General features: G+C 50.6%; 8 protein-coding genes across 8 annotated transcripts; 4 read left to right on the top strand and 4 right to left on the bottom strand.

Annotated features, from left to right (window-relative positions):
* Positions 1-1404: 1404 nt before the first annotated feature.
* On the bottom strand, positions 1405-3169 carry VFPPC_09013 (mitochondrial ATPase (Afg1); the record flags this gene model as incomplete). Its single annotated transcript, XM_018287617.1, has 3 exons — positions 1405-2272; positions 2348-2801; positions 2878-3169. 3 exons carry the CDS (start codon positions 3167-3169, stop codon positions 1405-1407), a joined length of 1614 nt encoding a protein of 537 aa, XP_018140690.1.
* A 735-nt stretch (positions 3170-3904) lies between these two features.
* Positions 3905-4566, bottom strand: VFPPC_09014 (extracellular serine-rich protein; the record flags this gene model as incomplete). The annotated part of the gene is made up of 2 exons (XM_018287618.1): positions 3905-4249; positions 4309-4566. 2 exons carry the CDS (start codon positions 4564-4566, stop codon positions 3905-3907), a joined length of 603 nt encoding a protein of 200 aa, XP_018140691.1.
* Positions 4567-10247: 5681 nt separating this feature from the next.
* VFPPC_14519 (hypothetical protein) lies at positions 10248-10550 on the bottom strand (the record flags this gene model as incomplete). Its single annotated transcript, XM_018292287.1, has 1 exon — positions 10248-10550. One exon carries the CDS (start codon positions 10548-10550, stop codon positions 10248-10250), a length of 303 nt encoding a protein of 100 aa, XP_018140692.1.
* Positions 10551-12068: 1518 nt separating this feature from the next.
* VFPPC_14520 (hypothetical protein) lies at positions 12069-12898 on the top strand (the record flags this gene model as incomplete). Its single annotated transcript, XM_018292288.1, has 2 exons — positions 12069-12083; positions 12179-12898. The coding sequence occupies 2 exons, from the start codon at positions 12069-12071 to the stop codon at positions 12896-12898; spliced, it is 735 nt and encodes a 244-aa protein (XP_018140693.1).
* A 1940-nt stretch (positions 12899-14838) lies between these two features.
* Positions 14839-15492, top strand: VFPPC_16425 (hypothetical protein; the record flags this gene model as incomplete). The annotated part of the gene is made up of 1 exon (XM_018294178.1): positions 14839-15492. The coding sequence occupies one exon, from the start codon at positions 14839-14841 to the stop codon at positions 15490-15492; it is 654 nt and encodes a 217-aa protein (XP_018140694.1).
* A 24-nt stretch (positions 15493-15516) lies between these two features.
* VFPPC_09015 (hypothetical protein) lies at positions 15517-18780 on the top strand (the record flags this gene model as incomplete). The annotated part of the gene is made up of 1 exon (XM_018287619.1): positions 15517-18780. One exon carries the CDS (start codon positions 15517-15519, stop codon positions 18778-18780), a length of 3264 nt encoding a protein of 1087 aa, XP_018140695.1.
* A 1140-nt stretch (positions 18781-19920) lies between these two features.
* Positions 19921-21398, bottom strand: VFPPC_09016 (serine/threonine protein phosphatase; the record flags this gene model as incomplete). Its single annotated transcript, XM_018287620.2, has 4 exons — positions 19921-20951; positions 21043-21133; positions 21195-21318; positions 21382-21398. 4 exons carry the CDS (start codon positions 21396-21398, stop codon positions 19921-19923), a joined length of 1263 nt encoding a protein of 420 aa, XP_018140696.2.
* Positions 21399-22092: 694 nt separating this feature from the next.
* Positions 22093-22452, top strand: VFPPC_16426 (alpha-1,3-mannosyltransferase (Alg3); the record flags this gene model as incomplete). Its single annotated transcript, XM_018294179.1, has 1 exon — positions 22093-22452. The coding sequence occupies one exon, from the start codon at positions 22093-22095 to the stop codon at positions 22450-22452; it is 360 nt and encodes a 119-aa protein (XP_018140697.1).
* Between the last annotated feature and the right edge of the window lie 933 nt (positions 22453-23385).

Raw genomic sequence — 23385 nt, 5'->3', positions numbered from 1 at the left:
CCTCGCTGGCACTAAATTTATCACAGGGATGACCATTCCTTCTCGAATGCTTGCCTCATTGCGTCTTTTTTTTAGGCCATGTATCCCACAGCACGCAGAAGCGGAGGCAGAGGCGGAGGCGGATGCAGAACATTTTCCGCTTATCTACTCTCCTCGGAAGCTATCATTCATTCAACACCATAATTGACCTATTTTAAACGCCTTAGACTGGATCTTTATGACCGTCTCATGGATCGGGGTGCACATCCGGGGCCAGCCGAGGCTATTTTCATGTTTCGAGTCTCGAAATCTGCCCAGCTCAATTTCCTTCGTGTTTCGACAAACCTTGTTCCCAGCGTCGATCTTGCCACTGAAGAAACATTAAGATTATGAGATGAAATGAAATGAAAGAGAAACAGAAACCGCCGACAGAACGTCAAGGTCTAGAATTGTGACTCTTCAAGCTCGACTGCGCCAGCATCCATATTGCTCCGGTTCTAGGTCCGTCAGCTTCCTCTTTAGGTCCTTTGCAGTTGTGCCATCACAGCAAAAAGTCGGAAAGTTCTGGAAACAGGGCTCCATTGTGAAAAGACTTGATCCGCACTTTACAGACATGAAGATGTGCCCACTGAGATGGGACGACAGGGTACTAATGCAATGACAACGCAAATGTGCGTCGGGAAAGGTCGTTCCGCATCCATCGACCCCCGAACCTGGACATCCTACTAATATCTAGTGTTGGATGTCGCGACAAAAGTGCCTTATCAGAGGATACATGGTGTGAAATTGATAGGAAGCACCAAAATCGTCTATTGAGAGAATTTAAATGAACTTGCTACACGTGAATAACTTACAAAACGCTGTATCAGCGAGGGGAAGCATTCGTTGCGCCAGTTCATTGTACTCTTAAACGCCATATTCTTCGGGTCGAGCGTCGTCAATTTGTGCGTCCAGATGTTTATATATTGTGGCGGATACTGCGTGAAAAGGTCTTGGCTAAGATAAGTTAGAAGCGTTATTTTCGCAGGGTATATAAATTGTGCCTAGATATCGTGTAAAACACAGTCGCCTTCCAACTGTGACGACTTAAAACATCGCCACATGAATTATACCAACAATGTCCGATCCAGACTGCAGTAGCAATAGAGGCGTAAAAACGAGCCACGTCATCAAGTCCACGAGTCCATACAAAATCAGCGCGCACACACCAGCGGCCAAAATATAAGTCGTGAAGCGTATGTCTATGCATCTATGTATGTAGACTTTTATATGAAATCTCATATTCAATTGCCATGCCAGTAAAAAGCAAACCGCCACCCAAATCGACCAGATCCAGAGTAACCTCTTATCTCCGGGGTATATCGACAAGCACAGAAAACCTCACATCCACCGCGCGTATACACAGGAGCCATGTACACGCTTCTCTTACATCGAGTCCTCCATTTGCCGACTCCTCGTCTTAGTCCAGCTATCTCTATCTTTCTTGCCGCCCTGTTCCTCTAGGCCCATGCCTCGCTCGACCCATTCCTTGCTCTCCATGTGCTTCAGCCGGCTGAGGGCACGCGCAAACGCGAATGCTTCTTCTTCGCCCGCAAAAAGATTTGAGCTCTTGAGCTGTTCGGCCTGTTCGTCCACGCTCTCCATCAGCTCCTTGACAGTGGACCTGATCTGGTCCTTTTCCTCCTTGGGATTGCCCTGCAGCAGATGCTCTGCGATTTCGTCCCGCGAAACGAAGAGCTCTGTTAGCGGTTTCTCCGTCGTGAGGACCAGTTTCGCGTTCCCCTCGTAGACGGCGTCGATGAAGGTGATGAAGCGACGGGCTAGGTCGCGCTCGCGGATCGTCATGCCCGGCACGTCTGTCACGATGAAGGCGTCGTAGGCTCGTACCAGCTCGAGGTAGTCGGCTGCGGATTTCGGCTGCCGTATCAGTTCGTCGAATGTGAACCAGGCGCAGCGGCCGCTGACGCGTGGGACGTAGATTTCACGGCCCCAGACTTTTTGGACCTCTGGGTGCGGTGGGTTGTCTTCTGTGTTTCCGAGGAAGCCGAACCACTTCTCGGCGTGGGAGTTGGCGTGGTCGTCGAGCGGCGTGTGGTAGACTCCTGAGGGCGGCCGTGGGATTTTTCGGTAGTCTGTGGGGGAGTCGAGGTTGATGACGTGGAGCCTGTTCTTGAGGAGGTTGATCGCGGGGATGAAGGACTCTCGTTGGATTCCGTTCTTGTATAAGTCATCCGGGTGGCGGTTGGATGTCGTGACGAGAACAACGCCGTGCGACATGAGGCACTCTAGCAATCTGTTTGACGGTTAGATTTTGACTTAAGAGAGAAAAGTAAAGCCAGCTTTGGAAAGGTAAGGGTGAGTCGCCAACCTTCGCAGAATCATGGCATCCGCGACATCGGTGCACTGAAATTCGTCAAAGCACAGTACGTTTCCACGGTCTGCGATATCGGCCGCGACAAAAGGCACACCATCCACGTCACTTCCGTGCTCCATCTTCAACCTGTGTAGTCTCTTGTGTACGTCTTGCATGAAGTTGTGGAAGTGGATTCTCGTCTTGGTCTTGACAGAATGTGGTAGAGTGTCGTAGAACAGGTCCATCAACATGGTCTTGCCGCTGCCAACATCGCCGTACAAGTATAGGCCGCGAGGTAAGTTCTCGGGGATATCGCCAATGCGAGATTGCGCCTTGTTGCTCGTGCCGAATATTGACGAAAACACCGACTTCTTGGCTGGTTTCAGGGACTCGACATCCGGGTGGACGACCTCTGGGGCGTCGTACTTGCGCAATTCGTTGTGTAAATGCTGTAGACTCTCAATGATGCCTTAATCCCCAGTGGCTGTTAGCAAAGCCATATGAAAGTACAGGTCCTATGTCCCCATCTATGGATTAACTCTCACCTCGCTGATGCTCGTCATTGCGCAAAAGACCATTGTCGACTCGTCTATCATACTCTGCCAAAGGGCCGCCGCTGTAAAGCTGGCCATCTACAACGGTCGCCGCCGTTCGAAACATTAAGAGTCGCGGTGGAAACGCGGCGTGGCATGCAGGGATGTATTTCCTCGCGATCGGTCGAGAGCTATTTTGTCGTGCGCAATGACTATATTGCTTGGCGAGCCGCATGTTGCGAGAACCGTGGAACCCATTTCGCACTTGGCGTGCAGCAAGCTTTGTCGCACCGCCACGTCGCATCGTTGGAGAGCGTATTCCTGTTGATCGAGCTCACAGGGGCGCGGCGCAGCAGAAATATACCATGGAGGAGGATCGGTTAAGCTGGGAAGAGGTAAATTTACGGGATAGTGAGTGTATCACCAGCGCAATAAGTCCAAAGACCGCTGAGGCCCGGTTGTCCGCGGTCCGGGAATGTGGGAGGCGCACGATTTGGTGATTTGGTGATCAAATGAGGCGCGAGAGAAGTGATGTCAGTGTCACGAGGGACTAACCGTTGACAGGCCGCGCGCCACAGGGGCATCCGAGGCTCAACGGTTGTTCGGAACCAGAACAATGGCCGATGAGGACACTTCAAGCGGCCAATGCTACCCTAGACCACCATACATCTAGATCTGCAAACTTATTTGTGTGTGTGTGTGTGCGTGTGTGTGTTTTCATATTGCTTGGTTTGCTTTGCAAAAATTTATCAATAATTGTGTCTAGCCTGCCTGCATGTTTTCAGCCTCTGAAGTTTTGAGCGGTGTTCGATATTTTCCTCAATAGCCTGTATTTTGGGGGAGACTTCGCAAAAGAGAATGCACAAAATGGCACAGACATGGTGCCTTTTGAGTGTGAACTTGGCCAAGGGTTATTAACGGAAAATAAGAAAATAGGCATTACAACATATCCCATTAAACCTGCTCATCCAGCCTTCCATTCCATTCAACCCGGATATTAGAGGCTACCTCTCACACCATCTATCATATATACAGCTTCTCATGCCGTGAAAATGATAGCACCCAGCGAAGTGACAAGTGTCAACAAGGGGATAGGTAGTGTCCCAGCGGCGCTTTTGCCGTCTTTGCCATCCTTATTGTCCTTGTCGTTGTTCTTGCTGCCAGTAGGACTGGGCGCTGTGTTTCCTGCCAGCTCTCCGCCATATGTTGACTGACCAGGAGTGACACCTCTGGCTAATGCGCCGGCTCTCTTCTTGTAGTCATCCAGGGTTTCTTTATCGTTCGGATTGACGATGCCGACCATACCCTTGGGGCATTCATCCCCCTGAGAGGAATAAAACACGATGGGATCCGTGTTGGCTATTGTGACGCGGAAAACCTTGTCCTGTAGACACATCAACATCAACCCGAGCCGCCATTTGCGAATATATTCCAAAGACTTACCGCCTCGCCTTTTTCTACCCCCTTGAAACCCGAAAAGAACCCACTGCCAATAGGGAGAGGAGAGCAAGGGTACTTGTAGTCGCCGGCCACCACACTGTGGTTCTGAGGCTGGAAGTGAAACTCGAGGATGTCACCCTGCTTAGCCGTAACGGAGTTTGGGTTGAATGAGTTGTCGCTCTGGGCGGTGATCTTAATGGTGTCGGCAAGAGCCATAACGGCCAGGGAGGCGACGGCCAGTGAATACATGAACGAAGGCATGTTTTCTAAATCTAGCGGTGACCGAAATGATGGTATTGTACGTTGTGCGCCCAACGATGCGTAATAACTCTGGTGGGGATGGAGAATGATGCTGTTTTTGAGTTGGTTTTGCGCCGTGTCTTTATACCTACGCAGGGAGGTCAAGTAGTTTTGCCTGATTCACTGCATGGGATAGACTCAGGAGTTAAACCTAACCATGGCTTAAAGTCTGGACGTTGTGGCTGCGGAAATGATTCTGATTCTTGGATTGTGCTTCCATTGAGCCGTGTGATGACTGAGACAACCGGCTTCAGTAGGCTGTGACGTAGTAAAACAAAACATGGACGACAATGCAAGGAAGGGACAGGGTATTCACAGGAAATACGATGCCAAGAGTGGGCGTCTTTGGAAGTCGTGAGCCAGCGACTGGGCGAGTTCCGAGCTACGAATTTGCGTTGCTTGAGGTTCGGGCTGACATGGTTCAGGACAAATGCCCCAGTGCGACCAAATTGATGCCCAGAGCCTTTTAGCCGGGCGACTTCAATGTTCCCATACCTGAATGTTGTCTGGCCTTGTTGGAAAACAATGGCAGTCGGCATCATGACGACTGGAACTGGAACTACATATATTTTTACCTGCCGCGCGAAACGCAGGACTTGAGCAGATCCAAAACGCCCTCAAGCCTAAAATCGGCACTACGGCACTACGGCTTTACGGCACTTGAACCTTCAATGTCGGGATAAGGGCAACATTTGAACTTGACGCCAAGCCACAACAAGCGGAAGGAGACAGAGAGGGCTGCTGGTCCTGTTGGCCCCTGACCAGAGCCGCTCTTGCCTGATGTGCATGTGTTTTTTCTTTCAGCCCAGCCGCACTCCACGCCGTTCCGCATTCAACCCCCCTCCCTTGACAGCTGCTTCCTTGTCTTACTGGACCACTCTTTTTTTGCTCCCAAACAAAGAACTGGGACAACGGTGCAACACTTTGCCATGCGAGATTGCGTCCATGTTGCTTTTTCTTACAACTTGACATTTGCTTCCCCCTTCCTTCGCTGCACTGACAAGCTGCTTTTGACTCACGGAGTGCCCAATCAGCAGTTCACAGTGTCAAATGCCTAGCCAAAACAAAGAGAGACACCTCAAGGAGCCTACCCTGCAATGCCGACCAGAAGGTGCACATTCTCATTGCAGTTAGAATTGTCTATGGACATGAATGATGCTTTGAGACACGATTAATGGCAGTTTATGCTGTACGAAATGTGTTACCATTGGATGACGATGCAATAACCGGCAATCCCTCGCTAGTATTTGTGTCATCGCCCACAAATCACTAAGTTGCCCATGAATGGGGGTTAATCTTCCAACTACGTGGGAAGTCTCTTGTCGAATGCCAGAGCTAGGAACAGCAGACAGAGAGCCGGGGAGTGAGCTTTCCCTTTAGTTTCGCTCCAAGTTGAAGAGACTTTTGCAACCCTGGGATTGCAAAGACAAAAGAGTGCGATCAGATCTCTCTCCGTCGGCCTCTTCAGTATCACTACGTAACAAGGCAAGAAAAATATTCGCAGCACACCGAGCGAGGATGTCAAATTGCTTAGTAGGTTGAGAATGACAAAGACTAAACCAAGAAAAAAGGGAAAAGAAAAGGAGTACTGCTCCATACGACTGTTTGTATGGATGACTCGACTGAGCTGGAATCGACTTCACCTTACGGAGTACATGCCAGACTGGTTATGGAATGGATCAAACATGGCACAAGCGTTGAACAGACATGAGACATGTGGTTGAGTTCCAGCTCTCTGATTGCGACTGGTAAATGAAAGATTACATACTCTACGGAGAACTCGTCAGCATGCAATACTCTCGTGCGACAGTGGCAAGGCAAAGGGCACACCTACATCAACTCAGAACCACTCGTCTCCAGCATTTCGAAATGACTGGCGAGGACGCCATAGGCGGTTTCAAGAAGACTTAGTAATTATCCAAGTACCGCACTGAGTCAACTTCTTTGTTTAGTACTGTACTATTAGCGCGATAAAGCGTCAGTACTCACCAGATGGACATTGCAAGGTTCGTCATATTGGGTCCAGGCTTTCAAGGGTCCTTGTACGGTGGCACATTAGCTAAGCTCCGCGATTTGCTGCCAAATGAATTTTACAAGCAAAAACAGCTATATTCTTAATTAATAGCACATTCTATAGAAAAAGAGTTATAGTAAATATAGTAACCAGAGGCACATAATAACTATACACTACTTTTTTTTTGCTCTTAGTTGTGGTGTATTTTTGCAGCTAGAGGCCACAAGGTATAGCCAAAGGTATATGCATGTGTGTAAGCACAGAGGCATATAGTGGGTTACAGGTAACTAGACTTTAGCTGCACCTTACATACCTACCTAGGTACCTAGGTAGGTATATAGCTGCACCTCTGGCCGTACCTCTGGCTGTACCTCTGGCTGCACCTTTGGCTGGAAAATTGTACCACAATTAAGAGCAAAAAAAAGTTATACATATTTATTGCGTGCCTCTGGTTACTATATTTACTATAACTCTTTTTCTATAGAATATGCTATTAATTAAGAATGTGGCTATTTGCTGCTGTTGAGTGTATTTTGCGATTTTTGCAAATTTAATTTGACAGCGAATTGCGGAGCTTAGCTAATGTGCGACCGTAGTCCTTGCGTGACCCACATGATATTGCTTCCCGAATCCTGAGAGTCGAGTGCTACTTGGCTCTGATTCAGAGCTTTATTCACAGCGTATGGGCCTGAAATATCGTCATCTAAACGCGCACGCGAAAGTCTGATCCCGATGGCCAGCTCGCCCGCCATGGCTTTACAGGAGAGATGTTCCTTTCGTCATTGCCTAGAAAACAGCCTGCGATGCGAACCGAGAAATGCCATGGCGTTCAACTATCAATATTGAGAGTTTGTCCGACTGACTGGAGGTCAATTTGAACAGCCAAAAATAAGGTGAATAAGGCGACGAGCCACTATACACCCAGCCGGTGCTGGCTGCCTTCTCCCAGAAGGCAGGGTTGCTTTCATTATCTGTAGCTGGCTAAAGTGCGGGACCTGAAGCCTTCTTTATGTCAACTGCCATAAGGAGAATCTTCCCCCGACGGTGGACAGCAGCGACATGTCACTCAGGGTCGAGTATGAAAACCCATCAGGAAGCAGAACCAATTAAGCACATGGCTAGACCCGCCTGTGAAACAGCTGCCGGTCTTTTCAACATCACTGAGTTTGTTTGGGCATTTCATGGCTGGATAGAATCAGAGAACTCGAAGACTCGAGGCACTTCCAAGCGCCTGCAGCATATTAGCTGCGGATGCACCTTGGCTGCCGCTCAGCAACTTCTACATTCGATTGGATGATGACGGTATGCTAGTTTACTGAACACGAAGATTGGTGAATGGAGACTCTTGTCTCACCGGCTCTAGGGACACCAATGGTTGCAAGTGGCGTAACTTGATCCAGGGACGTTTCGTTCGGGTCTATCAGGTCTGTCATATTTACACTTCAACGTTCGCCTACCCCTGATCCATCTATCTGAATGGCCAAGACATGCCGACTGCAAGTCTTAATTGCTAGAAGAAAACTTACTTCTTGCTCTCCCTCCTGGCTGTGCGGCAGGTAGTTTGTGTCCGATTACTCGTCAGAGGGCATAGACAAGTATTAGACACGGGCGTCATGTGTTGAGACGTAATTCGAGAATATCTGCCTAGACTCAGCATTTCAAACTAAAGAATCCTGATAAGTTGACACAAATTGGTTCAGCTGCAGCATGAACGTGGGCTATAGCTTGACCTCTTGGTGAAGCATCACAACATAGGGCCTGTTGGTTCGCAGAGGTGAAACACCTCGCAGTTTTTCGACCAGACTTTTCGTGGTCAATGTATTACCCAGGCAGCTGGACAACATATTCTGAGCCTAGCCATACAGTTGTTGCAGAGCTTTGGAATCCAAGAGCGGATGGAATTCAATTGAACGTGGTACTCAGAGTTGGATCGTTATAAGAAGACGGCACTTGTTCGGAGGCTACACTCTTCGCTGGAGTACTAAGCTGTGACATTCCGATCCTGCACGCGACCCGTTCAATCGAGGTCGGGGTGAACGTGAAGATGTGAAAATAGGCTATCGACGAAAGCTACAACCACGAGACTTGGTCAACGAAAGAACCACAGCTTCGATACCTCGCTGTGTGCATCGTACAGTATTGCGGGATATCGTGGGCAACTTGTATCTGCAAATTGCAAGCCGCGGCATGGGAAAGCTGGATGTTTGGCAATCTGAGAGACGGTTTCCAATCCCTGGATTGAACAACCTGCTTCCCCAGGCCATGAGATACGCCATGTTCCTTGGCTTGTGGGGGGAATGGGACTCGGAATGTCATTGATGCCGTCGCAGCTGGTTTGCAACTGCGAGACTAATTGACAAGGCATGAGCTCTGCAAGCTCAAGAGGATTGGGGCAGGGGTAGAAGCTACCGTGACTGGCAGTTGTGTCTTGCTACGCAAATTCTTCTCATTGGGCCACAAAGTTCCGTGGTTCCTTTCGAACAGTGATATAATGTGCGGAAATAGGAAGAATGGGGGTGGATGCGGCTAGAGTCAAAAAGCCGCACCACAAGTATCAACCGGTCCTGTGCAGCTTCACGCACCGAGAGGGAGAAAGCCAAGTTCTAACAGATACTTGGTGCTACCTGGGGACACTAAACCGCTCTGCACAGTACACTACAAAGCCGATACTTGACAAACTGGCAGGAAATTGGCCGAATGGTGTCACAGAATGGAATCGATCAACGTCTACGGGGAAATTTGAAGCTGCGTACTGTGGCCACACACTCTCTACTCGGTTCTTGTAGAACACTGAGGAGTGTGCTCGCTGCGGCGGGTCGGGGAATACTGGAATGATTAGGAAGATGAATTGGTTCATCATACGCCAACATCGAGCCCTTTTCCGCGCCGGGACATGCAAAGTGAATATTGTCAAGGCCCTGTAGACGGCATCGACACGAGCAGGCAGGGATCCAGCTTTACGATGTTATCAACAAATTACACTTCCGAACGACATCCGTCAGACAAAACTCTTTAGCAAGTCAGAGCTTTTCTTACTTTGATCCCTAGGCAAGGGGTTTTGTCGGCATTTGAGAACAGAGTTCGAGAGTCGAGGGAAGCCCTGAGTCACCGAGAATAGACAGCCGGCTACAGCGTGAGAAGAATTGCCGTCAGCCAAAACTCGGCCGATGGCTCCATTGTGAGCCTAAGAACCGGTCGACCAGGATGGGATCAAAACGGCGGATCTTGCTCAACGGAGAAATTTTATATTTCCTAGGCCTGCCATTTTCGTCATGGCAACTTTGAAAGTCGGTGATGCTATCAACAGCATCGTAGACTGGAACCACCCTTGCCCACTGGAAAACAACATGTGGCCAGTGCTCACCTTGTTCGCCTTGTTTAAGTTACCTTGTTGCTCAAATGCTCCACCGTCGGCCTTGAAGCGGTTCTTCTGGGGCCGTTTGCTCTCGGATGAAGAACGTGTTTGGAGCAACTTGGACGAATAAACGCCGACTCCCGCACACTAAACTTCACCACCGCAAGCCAAAGGGTATCTATGGGGAGTCGAGCGCGTGCCACAGTGGCGCCATCCCAGAAACCAAAAAATCCCGATGTGGCCCGGACTCGCCAGCGTTCCTCCCCGCGTCGTTTAGGACAAGTTGAGAAGGCCCGCAGGGTCCATGACCATGACGGGCCTCCAGTCAAGATGCACCAGACGCTTTGCTAGTCTACCATCTGTTGTGTGGTCGGCAAACTCGCTAGGATGCGCTGGGGCACTCGCTGCGCTGCGAGCGTTGAACTCGAGGATCGCAATATTCAGTCGTCGTTCCCAGCTCAGCCCAGGTGGTCCGAACGCCATAAAAATCAGTTCTTCCAGGTTGTGCGTCAAGACCCTACTGCTAATACACTGTGATAGCGAGCACGGGAATTCGCGCGATGCCCAATCTGCCATGTTTGGTAGAGCGTCTCCTTGTGAAGGTTGCCCGTATTGCAGCCGCATTCTCATGTCGTATTTCCCATGGCCGACTCAATAATGACTACACGGGGCACGGAGTACATGCGCTCTGACAGATTGATGGTCTCACCCCCTCGGAATAGATTGAACCCTCATATTGCCTATGACGCCTTCTTTTCCAGACCACTCTGCACCCATGAGCTTCATCATATGCAAGTAACCCCAAACAGAGCACCTTTCCTTCCATAAATTCTAGATGGTGTGGGCAAGCCGAGGCGCCAAAGCAATGACTCTGTGGTTGTAAAGAGCCGTTTGAAGGGATGAATCAGGAGGTCGAGTCCAATCTGACACATTCCGACAACACCAGAATTTGGCAAAGGCATCCTGTGCTAGCAACGCCTATAGATACACAGCACAAGAATTACTCGATTTTATCGACCTGCCCCGGTGAATGCAATAAAATTGCACCAAAGAACCATGAGTCGTCCCGTCGCCGATTCTGAGTCCTACATCGGATCATGCATGGAGCACTTACTCATGACCAGAGCCAAGAATCTGTTAACCTTTTTATCTTAGTTTCCCGTTTTAGCGTATGGACACACCATGTGTTCCGTTTCTTCGCCTCATAGCAAATGAACTAAGCAGCTCATGACTTTCCGTCAAGCTGGTTTTCTTCTATTCCGCTTCCGCAAAAAAAACACCTCCAAACGGGGTCGACATTTCATCCACACATACAACGACCCGCCTCGTGGCGTTTCCGCCTACTTACACACCCCCTCCCCTCCCGGGGTGAGAGGTTACAACACTGCTAGGCCGTTCTTACGCCAGCTTTGATTCCAGAACTTGGGCGGCTGTCTCTCCATATATTGCCTCCATTGCTAGCGCGTCCAGTGTTGAATATGGGATCCAGCGAGCGACAGACTGCTGGCTTGTTAGTCGCCAGAAGCACATCAAGTACCCATCGTCCTGCTCGACCGCCTGGTCACATCTCTTTAAAGCTTGCTGCCAGCTGTTGAGGGTCGGTGGATTCGCCTTGAATCAGGATCACCTTTTAATTTACTCCGTCAGATTCACAGATCTGAGCTGATATAGCTCTCTGGTCGCCCAGGTCAATACAATTACCCCCAGGCTCCCTCACCTATGTCATCTCCTCTTGATTTTCTCCCCTACAAAGGTCCTTTTTGTGAGTCTTGATACCGAGTTGATATGACTGTCACGCCCTACTAGCGTCACGTTGTCATTGCTGCTGCCATATACCTCGTCACTGTGGTCAGATAAAAAGCAGTACTTTACCCACTACTCTGAGCTCGCTTTTGGTCGCTGCCGTTTATTTTGGATCCCTGTTATCAGCTCAAGAAGAAACTCCATGCAACACGGAGTCAACCCTCTTCTATTACTTTCAGAGCCTTTTGACCGAATTAACCGCCCCGTCTCCACCTCATCCATCCCCCTGGCTGCCCTGTGCGACAGCTTTCTGTGTCTTTTGCTGAAAGCACGCGGGCTGTTTTGGACCAAATGACTACTCCAGCAGTAAGTGGCCAACCTAGATCGTCCTTGACATGTCACTGTGTCATTATACTCTCTCGGGGCAACATGTCTAATGCGATGACTTCCAACGTACACAGCAAAAGGCCAATTTGGCTCGAATTCGTGATAACCAGCGGAGATCTCGCGCACGAAGGAGAGAGTATTTGCAGGAGCTTGAGCAACGGCTGCGAGTCTGTGAACTCCAAGGGATCGAAGCCTCCGCTGAGGTGCAAATGGCCGCCCGAAAGGTTGCGAATGAGAACAAGCAACTACGGGAACTCCTAAACCGATATGGAGTAACGGACGAGTACATCGCGCACTACTTACAAGCCTCGGCAGCCAGCCATCCAGAAGCTTCACAAGGACTGACGGTTCTACCTGGAGAATTAGGGGTGGCTGCACAATCATTGCAACAACTCATGCTGCCTAGACGACCCTCGCATCTAGAACAAACAGCCCAATTTACGGTACCGAGCCAATCCAGCAGCAGAGAAGATTCTATTGCAAGCGTATCTACAACAAATTCATCCGTTTGGGAGTCATCACAATCGACCATTGCGTATGGACATCATGGTCAAGAGCTAGGTGTATCTCCTACAGATCACCACCCTCACCATCACCACTCTGGTCCTGCTGGCTTCCCTTCACAGCCCGCCACAACGCAACCTCTTCCGTTCCAAAATTCCCCTACGGCCCACGTCATAAGCGATCCGCGTCACGGTTTAGTCGCCACCCAACCATTGTCCATCGATAATCGCCAGGCGATGAACTATCAGTTTCCTATGAATCCAGATGACGACCCTACGAGCCGATATTGACTACATGGTGGAGGTTCCTGATATGTAGCCGACGGTCAACAAAGAGCGGTAGTACGTTGTTGATAGAGATGTCCGTTAGCAACAACGCGAATTCGTCAAGTTTCTCTATTGGATAACTTGGAAAGTGCAGGTCACGACGAGCAGTTGGCACCATTTCGACAGAGAAGTTCCATCTAGCACTTTTCCTGGAGCGCCAGGACTTCTCACCTGAGGTCTCGGTTTCACATGGAAGAAATGCCGGGCCCGTGGCTTCCTGCCTGAAGAACAAATGCCATCGATCGTCTTCGCTGCACAAAACGCCGAGTACCGAGCCAGGTCTGATACAGAAGGCAGAGAAACTATGCCCAAGAAATTATGGATTCTTCTGCACGAATAGCTACAAGCAATGGCAACAGTTCAAGCGTGCGGCTCAAACTGAACTCTAACGGCTTGGAAGCTAGAAATCTCTGGCTCGCACCACTGTGTTCATTGTGGCGTGCCACTAGTCCTGGGCCAGACAAGAGTCTACCTCATAAGGCAAGACATCAGTCGACTGGGGCGGTGCAAACTTTTAGGTTCGGTTAGAGCCTTTGTGCCACAGCTCCATGAATCAGGGGATTTGGGAAGAGTATTTGCCATCGGCCTCATTCAGACGTCAAGTGGCACCAAGAGAATTCACTCTACGCGGCAGATGGAACTTGATTTGGAATCGATGATGGAATGGCGGGCGCTGACTTGGTAATTCAGCATGCCTGGAAAATCGATCAGGACAAGAGGATAAAAAAAAGAAGAAGAAGAAGAAAAAAGAAAAGAATATCAGAATTTTCCTGGGCGTCGTTCGACCACAACGTCATTGGGTGCGAGTGGATACACTTGACTCGGATCCGGCACCGACTTCTTCGTCCTATTATTATCCGCATAGCGCAGAAGTGTAGTAATGATGATGAATACATCTAGGCATGGCTTGAAACCACCCCGCGAGATATGGACCATGGGATGTGACTGGTGGTCTGGAACTTGACCAAAAGGTACTCAATTGAATCATTCTCAATCTATCAGGCGCCCTCCCGTTGAACTAGTCTGCACCGCAAATGAACAGATATGCGCAATCCGTCTCGACTAAGAAATGCCCGGTCATTCTGGTTCACAAAGCCCTGGTTTGGGTGAATCAAAGAAACAATTTATTTGTGAATCGAGCCTGAAAAACCATGGTACTCAGTACAAAGTGAGAGACGACCGGTGACTTTCGGATTCAATGAAATCCAACAAAGAACAAAGGCAAACGGACAATTCGTGTCAAGAAGTAAAGAGAGTACTTAAGCCATGTGGATGCCTACATCACCAAATAAACCTCCATGCACTCTTCACGGCTGCGTTTTCAAGACTCAAAATCAACCGAGTTGCGTGATTTGTCTGCATACGGAAAAGTTCGGCGGCATAACTTATTGCAACGACGTTGACTACGGACAGTGTCCGAGCTAATTGTGCCAAGCACAAAGGAGCCACAACTACTGTAATTCAGAGTACGCCTCATCGACCCTCGTCAACGCAAATGAAAGTCCCGGCACTTTCTGGGCTGCTCAAGGAATAATCTAGAGAGAGACCGATCAAATTACCGCAATTAGAGTGCCGGCCGAATTGAACCTCCGATAAGCAGCTGACAAAACAAAAACCCAAAGAAAGTCAAAAGATAACGTAAAGAATTACTTTGTCCTTCCCGTCCCTCGTTGGATGTCATTGAGCTGTTTTTTTAGGGAGCGAATGATCGAGACTCGGTGACAAGGTATCAGGGACCAAGTGGGCAAAAAGAAAACAAGGAAGCCCCGAGGCGAACTCTAGACGGCTTCTAGAAGACGGCTCAACAGCTCGACAGCCTGCCAAGATACTGAAAATTCCATAAAGGGATTACCCCGTAATTACACTATTTTCTCTACTCTCAGCTTGTGGACAAACAGGGCACCATGGGATCGCCAGGATGCATCCACACTGGGCTTGGAAAACGAAAGAGGCAACCGACCGCCGAGTCAGATCAGGTTCTCGGCACCGAGGAGAGTGATAATGCTGCAGATGCAAAGCGCAGACCCCCATGGCGCAATGGACAGAACATATGGGCGAGAAGACGACAGCAATTGGATGACACGGATCTTGAAGCAGAGTCAAGGACAACCAAAGGGAGAGCAATTATGGCCAATGCCTCAGAAAATACAGAGGCAGAGGCAACCGGGAATGGACTGCCGAGTCAGGGAGCCACAGGGACTTTGTGCGCCACGACTCGGGGTAGTAATCTGGGCAGAAACCAAAACCAAAACCAAACTCGGGGCGCGGGTCATAATGATCCTTATGGTTCAAATGTGGCTGGTGGTGATGCAGCTAGCCATGAGCCAAATGTGACTCGTAGAATAACGAGAAGCCAAACTCGAACTCATGGGAGGGTTCTGGAATTGGAAGCGGCACAGAACGCGCCACCACGCCAAGAGGATGCAGACGCAGATGCAGAGGTAGATGAGTGTATGGATAGTGTCACATCTTCTTGTGTCAAGAGACAGCCCTGGGCTGGATCTGGTGATGATGCTGATGATGATGGTGGTTTGGATGTTGATGGGAAGCTGGGTTGAGAGTGGCGGCGTATCATCACTGACATGAGCGGTACAAGCAGTCGAGCTGGTGAAAGACGACGACGGCGAAGTGGAGAAGCTGGTCGTCAAGACAAGCTCAAAGGCAGGGGTGGGGGCCAAGAGCGATGCAGATCAGGGAACAGGGCTGATGACGATGCCAGAATCAATGATGATTGCGGCAGTAATATCAATCGCCAGACAACGGAGACGGAAACAAGGAGGAGCAGCAGGCAAAGGACGAAGCGTGCATTGGGCATCACCAAACGCAAAGCCAAAGGTCAAAATCGAGCTGCACGAGAATCAGCCTTGACTCAGACCCAGGCTCAGGCACGACGACAAGCAAACGCCCAAGTGACCAGAAGTTGCAGGCAAAGAATTACGACCACGAGCTGCCCAAGCCGACCTGGGGAGAGCAGAGGAACAAGAAATGCAGATGCATTTTCACCTACCGCCACTGTCGTCTCCGCAGACAAGGATGGACAAGCCCCTTTGTCGTGTGCTGGTCTTGGTGCTCATTCGACTGTCGCCATGTGCCACGACAGCAACACGGGCGATGCATCACCAGAGCAATCTGGCGCGCAAGGCGATGATGCATGTCTGGTCGAGCATGTCACTGCGCCGCAGATTTGGTATGCGACTACAGGTGCTGACGCAGAGGCTGACACAGAAGGAGAAGCAGAAGCCGGTGAAGATGACGGCGCTGACATAGCTGGAGACGGGACTGGAGACGAAGAAGCTTCCGCGGGCAGCCACCAGCCGACAACGAGGAGTTATCGTGAAGGCAGTTCAGACAGTTCGCCGGCGGGAGGAGATGCAGCGGAGAGGGATCAACATAGCAGCTCACAGACAAGAGTTGGGGTCCCAGTGGTTAGCAAAGAAAGTGGCGCAGCGTTACTTGACGTGGACAGAGAAGGAAGTTATCGTGGCGTCCAGAAAGCCAAACCTAAGTCAGACTTGCATGCTGCCCTGAACCCCTTAGACCACAAGAAAGCCGGTGGGCGTCGAAGCAATGGGCATGCAAAGCCGGCTTTGCGACAGAGCAAGGACAGGGCTGACCAGAAGTTGGCTGTTGGATTGGCCACGGCAGCAAGGGCAGCTGAAGTCGATATGCAGCCGAAGCAGAAGCAGAAGCAGACACAGACGCGGGCGCAGAAACCGGAGCCAGGTGAGGCAAGGCAACGAATACCAGCCGAACGGGCTTCACGAGGCGGTGATGGCGTAGATGCGGCAGGAGATGCGGCTGGAGGAGGAAAAGAAGCTGGAAGAGATGGACCAGAAACAAAAACGAGTGGACTTGATGCAGCCCAGAGCAAGGATGATGCTGGGCTGATGCTGCAGCTAAATGGCAGGGACAATGATTCTGGATGTCGCTGGGAGGAGGAGAAGGCATCCAGATGTCTGCATGGAAGCACATGTAGAAGCGGTGCACCCTACTCACATGCCCAAGTGCATGCACAATGCACGCCGACAGACATGGGCACGGACATGGACACAGACATGGAGATAATGATGGGGATTGGGACGGAGATGGACATGGAGAGAGAGAGAGAAAAGGCGCCAAAAGTCGACGCCATTCGGCACCCTCGAGCCTGGACCCGTTGTGATTCTCAATCCATGGACCCTGAGTCATCCTCGAGATGTGATTGGACGAAGTCTTTGCGGAACGACCATTCCGGTCAATTGCATGTCACACCCCGGGCCTCTGCATCGGTTAACGCTTTGGTGGGCCATGTTTCTGCCTCCAAGTCTCAAGCTGACTCTTCCCTGTCAGTCTCAACGACTTGCCAGGGCGCGTGTGGCGCTGAGCTTCGGATAATCCAACGAGCAATTGACGCCGAGACAAGCGCCGCTGTTCACATTCACATGCAGGGTCCTAGGCTGGACCCTGATAGTGATGGTGATGCCAGTGCTGGTGCTGGTGTTGGTGCTGATACTGATTCTGATACTGATGCTACATGTACTTGTACAACTACGAGAACTCAATCTCAACAACCACTTCCACATCCACAATCACCACCACCACCACAACTTCCCCAACTTCCACCACCTGTGCCATCACCACTACCACAGCCAGACCATCAACCGGACTCCATTCGTCACCCCTCAGCCCCTCCAGCCGTTCCGAGCCAAGATCCGCCACAGAGCCTCCAACCACAACTCCAACTTCAACCCGATCCGACTCCGGCACCACCACTCAGGTCGGGATTAAACCCGACAACGACTGGATTGCCATCACAGGCATTTCCACAGCCGTCGTCATCATCACCTAAAGCACCATCACCATCACCATCATCACACAATGCATGTCGCGGCAGCTCCCCTACCCAACCCCATAGCTCTGGCGACTGCAGAGACGCGTTGGCAGCCACTGCAGAACATGAACCAAATTGGCCTGTACCTTCTCCAGGACTCGCCACCAACAGGTTGAGAAGTGCAACCCCAAGCCCACGTACGATTCAAGACCATCAGCGAAGCGAAGCCAGTGCCGTCACAGAACGCACTACGGCGAATGAGGAAACCACATTCCTGGGACATCCAAGCCGTTGTGCCACATCCCAGAGCCCTGGTAACGCAGCTTCTGCCCCAGTGTCGACCACAAACCCACCAGTCTCAGCCCCTTCACCAGCAACATCTGTGTCCGAAGCGCCCACCAGCCAGCCACCAGCTGTACAGAAGCACAATTCTCCATTGGAACAATCGGGTGCATTGTTGCCCCGTGGTTCGGGTGACCATGAACTTCCTAAAACGCAAGGCCCTTCCCCAGGGCCGCAGCCACAGCCACAACCCATGATTGACGAATTCCCCGAACAATTGGTGTTGGATGGCGTCAGTGCTACGATAAAGCTCGAGAAATTTGATAAGCGTGGATTCATGGACATCTACACCGCATTTGTACCGGTCATCCCCTGGTATGATTACAACCCAGAGGACAATGACAATCCAAACGGCCACGCCAAACCAAAGTTTGAGTGGCTACCTGATGATGATGATGAAGATGATGATGATGATGAACAGAACAAGAAACAAAAGAGGGAAAAGAAGAGGGAGCAGAAGATGAAATTTACCCAGGTTGTATTTGCACAGTATCAATTGTTTTCTACCAGTAAGGAGAGACTCTCTCAAAAACGCTTTGACGAACTGATATCGTTAATGGGAGAGTGGATGGCCACAACGTTCAGCTATCTGGACATGTCCAACGGAATATACTGGGACGAGGACAAGGAGGAGTGGATGTCTCTTCCTGAAGGTCAACGGTGGCCTGGTCCAGACGCACAAGGGACCTTGTGACATTGCTGTACATGACATGCCAGAAGTCGACCATATGTTTCCATACCGTGGCTGTTTTTCTTTTTCGCCCGTTTCGTTTCTTTTTGGGCTTTGCCAGTGAGTTAATTTGTCGAACATGCATCGATGAGACGATTTGATAGCACGATGCGGTACTCCCCAGAGGCTGCAGATACTCCGCATGGCGCGTCAGCGAATACAATCCAATGCCCTTGATTAACACGGCATGTAACCCCGTACTCGATATTAGCCTCAAGCGATAAAAGACACGAATGTGGTCCGCCCTCTGATTCAAACCCCCCAGGCATACCCAGGTCCAGCGAGTTCTAGACCAGAGAATTTCCTAGAATGCAACTACTTTAGTTTGTTTTTCCTGGAGCCCTTGCCCCTCCCCCAGGCATTTCGAAATAGTGACATGTCGATTCAGTGTGCGTGGCTGGGCCGCCATACCTTGGTAGCTCACGCTCAACGCGTGCAATGACAAGACGACGGACAAAAAAAAAAAACAAGATGGCAAGGCAAGGCATATTGTGTGCTCCTGTGTCCTGCGTAGGCGGACATGCTATATCTACGGAGTATTATCAGATTGATGGCAATATCCCGGCAGGGCGGGCACCTGTGCGTGCCCCAATATGCAGTGAAGCTTCCTTTTTTCTTCCTTTCTCTTGGATGGGTGTGAGGATGTGATGCTGGTTTTGTTTGGGGTTACACTTGGGGTGTTGGGAATTTGAGCAAGTTTTTTTTTTTTTTTTTTGGTTACTCTGTGGTGTGAGATTGAGAACTGACAGATGGTGTTTTGATGGAGTGAGTAATTGAGAGGTCAACATCCATGTAGGGTATGTTGGTTGACTTGGTTGTCTGCCAGCATGTTGAGCTTGTGAATTGGGGTTGTTTCTTGTGGGGCAACTTGCAAGGGATTCGCCTTGGAATCGTGGAAGGGCAAATTTAGATTACATATGTATGATGCTGAGTATGACTTGTCTTTCGCTGCGGATGAGCCAATGTATAATGTATTTCATAACTCCGTGAGTACAGTACAGTAATTATCTGAACCTGCAAAAACATCAATAACCCGTGTCTAGCCTTATCTCCGTGAACACACTTCGCTACAAGGTAGGGGAAACGGCACCCCTTGTCTGGTATTTACAAAAAGTAATCTGCGACGGGTTTCTTGGCGGGCATACCCCTCGAATCCTGAGGAGCGGCCTGGAAGACACGGTATCGTCTCGCCGGACCGCTCTTCATCATGGCGTTAGACTCCATCATTACTCCCCGTCCGCCGTCGCTGCGGTTAACGTCGCCGTTGCTTCGGGAGAAGACGCCCGTGCCGGATTCGTCTTCGGAGAGTTCCAGCACGGCAGCTACGTTGCCGCAGCGGTAGCAGTAGTTCGGTGCGGACCAGACCGTCACGATGGAGGCGTCAAACATCTCTTTGAAGCCCTCCATTACGAGCTGGTGAGCGCGGGCAATGAGGCTCAGGTCGTTGCGATGATTGAAGACTTTGACAATATCAGCGCCAAACAGGAACCCTGCGCCGCGCGGGGACAATCCCCAGCCGTCGATATCGTCCGGGTCGGACCAGAGCAGGTCGCACATGGCACCTTCGTGTGGCACCTCTTGCTTCCGATCGATGAGGCGGATCTTATCGACCGTGTCAATCAGGGGGCTGAGGCCGCCGTGGACGCAGAGCACGGCTCCTGCTGGGTTGCCCACGGTGCCGTTGCTCGAGCCAGAGGCACCTGAGCCAGGGGGTCCGGTCCTTTCGCCTCCGCCTGCGCCGCTGCCATTAGCGCCTTGTTCCTGCGAACTGCTGGGCTGGGAAGACGGTTGCTGTGCCTGCTGTCGCGGGAATCGGCTCATGATGGCACCATTTTGGTCGCAGACCTCAATCTCGGTCTCTTCGTCGGCAGTGCCTGAAGAAGAACACAGAGTGTTGGATGCGCCGAGGACAATGGCTCCAAGGGCCAGGTAATCGAATACATCGCAGCAGTAGCGCCATACGTTTGCGCTGCCGTACTTCCGTAGGCATTCGTCGTAGAAGCCGTAAACTGTGGTGATTTGGCGGGACTCGTGGTTGCCGCGGATAAGAGTCATGCGGTCGGGGTATCGTACTTTTAAGCATAGCAGAAGAAGAAATGATTCGAGAGAATAAAAACCTCGGTCGACAAAGTCGCCTTGACACCATGTTAGCGGCCGTTGAACCAAACGCAAACACAAACTCAGAATCATTCTAGAGACTCGGGCCATGATCAAAGGTCATCTTACCCATAAACAGATAGTTGGTATCAGGAACATCTCCGCCAACGCGGAACAGTTCCATCAAGTCGTGGAATTGGCCATGAATATCGCCGCAAATCTGATCAAAGTGTCAGCTCATCCCAGCTGCCGTCTGTATCCGTCGTCGATCATCTTCATACCGTAACCGGAGCTGTCACCGTGACGACATTGCCCTCCTCAATTAGCAGCTCTCTTGCACGGTGGCACAGCTCTCGCACTTGAGGTTCTGGAATAGGTCGACAAGCGCGCAGCTGCGCAATAGCCCTAGTCCATCATTGTCAGCGCCTATCCATTGGAGATGATGCGGTGACGAGGCGCAAAACGCACTTGTCGAGATCGCTCATGATGGTTGACCTTGTCTACGGTCGCACGTGGGGCGCCGCGGTCGACTGCAATCTCGGACGGATCAGCATGCAGCGATCATATCATGTCTTAAGAATAAAATGAAGCAGTATTCGTCCGTCGTCGGCCGCTAGTGGACGTTAATATCGTGGATGATGGCAATCTGATGCAGCAAAGTCGTTAAATGGTCTGGGTCTGGGTCAAGGTTGTGTCGCGTCAACTCAAATCGCCGACCCAACCAATTTGATTCTCGGCAGCCAGCGAATTCTAAGTTTGGTGCAAGGCCAGGCACTGACAGGGAAGAGCCCCGCGACCACTTGAAGCAGGCGGCAGGGGTGCTACTGCGTACCCTGTGCCTCTGGATAAATAATTTGCCGAATCCGAGAGTTTCTTGACCCAGCTTTGGCCAATGGGCTGCCTCGGAATCATCAATTGCCCAGAAGCTGGATTTGAGGCATTGAATTGCCAGGCACTTTTCTCTACGTGAATGACGGGCTGCATCCCACTCAACCACGCCAATTGACCACTCTGCCGTCGCGCATCGCGGTCCACGCCATTGCTTCTGCGGCCGGAACATGTTGCGCTTATTATGTGAGTATCTGAGCTACTGTTGACCACCAATGCCTCCGCTAACTCCCCAATTGAACCCTCCTATGATCCCTTGATCCGACCATCAGACACAGAAGCCGAGGGATCATGCCACCACATCTTCACCCCAGGTCACGCATGACCTCCTCCCTATTCGCAACGACACTCGTCGCTAGTTTCTTCGTCGTTGCATTACCGCACTTGCTACCGTGCCCTGTGCCCCGAACCAAGTACGCCGATGGGGAGGTCATAGTCGACGAAAACGGCAGACGGAAGAGATGGAGGCGGCGAGAGACGACCGAGACACGGGATGGCATTGTACAGTTCAACCAGACAACAGACGACTATGCGGATTCTACATCAGAACGGACGAGGAGGGAATGTCCTGTACCAAAACCGGGGGGTATGCTGGGCGAGTGGCTAGGGTTCCATAAGAATGATGATAAACAGCCTGGAAAGCGGATATAGAGGTGACGTGGCGGCGACAAATCTTGGAATGAGAATCGCTACTGTACAAATGGGCCAGGTAAAAATATAATATACCCTCGAATGTTATACATGGCTTTTCTTTCGTATTGCACGTTATTTGGGATATGCTTCTTTTCGGGTTTGGAGAAGGTGGCCGAGTCTCAAGTGCGACGATCTGACACGACTGCCGTTCGATGTGAAACCCCAGCCATGTAGCCTTATTTTTAAAGTATATTTAACATCCAGACAAGTGACCATGTGGAGGGACCAAGTCACAGTGGGAAACCAACGAAGACCTAGAATCCGATGAACTGCTATTGTGGCGAGGCCAGCTCGATTTGGGTGGATTGGTTGTTCGGGTACGGCCCGTAAAATGAGAATTCAGCATGACTCTGGTAAAGATAATACAAATACTAGCACATGAGTGCTTGAGAGGATGATGCCTGTTTCAAGGCTGGAAAGGCGTGTGCACAGCCATCGTATAATTTGGAACTGCTTGACGTACAAGTCAAATCGCTGGTCAATACAGTCTAAAAAGACAAACGTGTAAACAAATCCTGTACTTTAAACGTCTGCGGAGTTTGAATCCCCTGTTTCGGGAGACGCAAAAATAAAGATATGGAGGGCGTGTTCAATACTGTCTTGCCAGGCGCTTTGCCAATTGTCATCCATTCGATGTCATGTTCGACCAGGAGAACGAGATTGTCGGCAATTTGGGTGCCGGCCGATCTGACGTCGGAAATGTTGCAGGCAGGGCAGTTGCTCCTTCCGTTCCCTTGTCTTTATGTTACAAAATCACCATGGCCCCACAAGTTTATTGAGCCCAGCATTGACTCCTCTAGCCTGGTCTCGTCTCATCCATCATCAACCTGACATTGACAGACTAGGCTCAAACGTAAACTCTATCCCCAAGTACTCCGTATAGCCTCGATC

The sequence above is a fragment of the Pochonia chlamydosporia genome, chromosome 6 (genome assembly GCF_001653235.2).
Source record: "Pochonia chlamydosporia 170 chromosome 6, whole genome shotgun sequence".
Lineage (NCBI taxonomy): Eukaryota > Fungi > Ascomycota > Sordariomycetes > Hypocreales > Clavicipitaceae > Pochonia > Pochonia chlamydosporia.
This window is presented reverse-complemented; position numbering and strand designations above follow the sequence as displayed.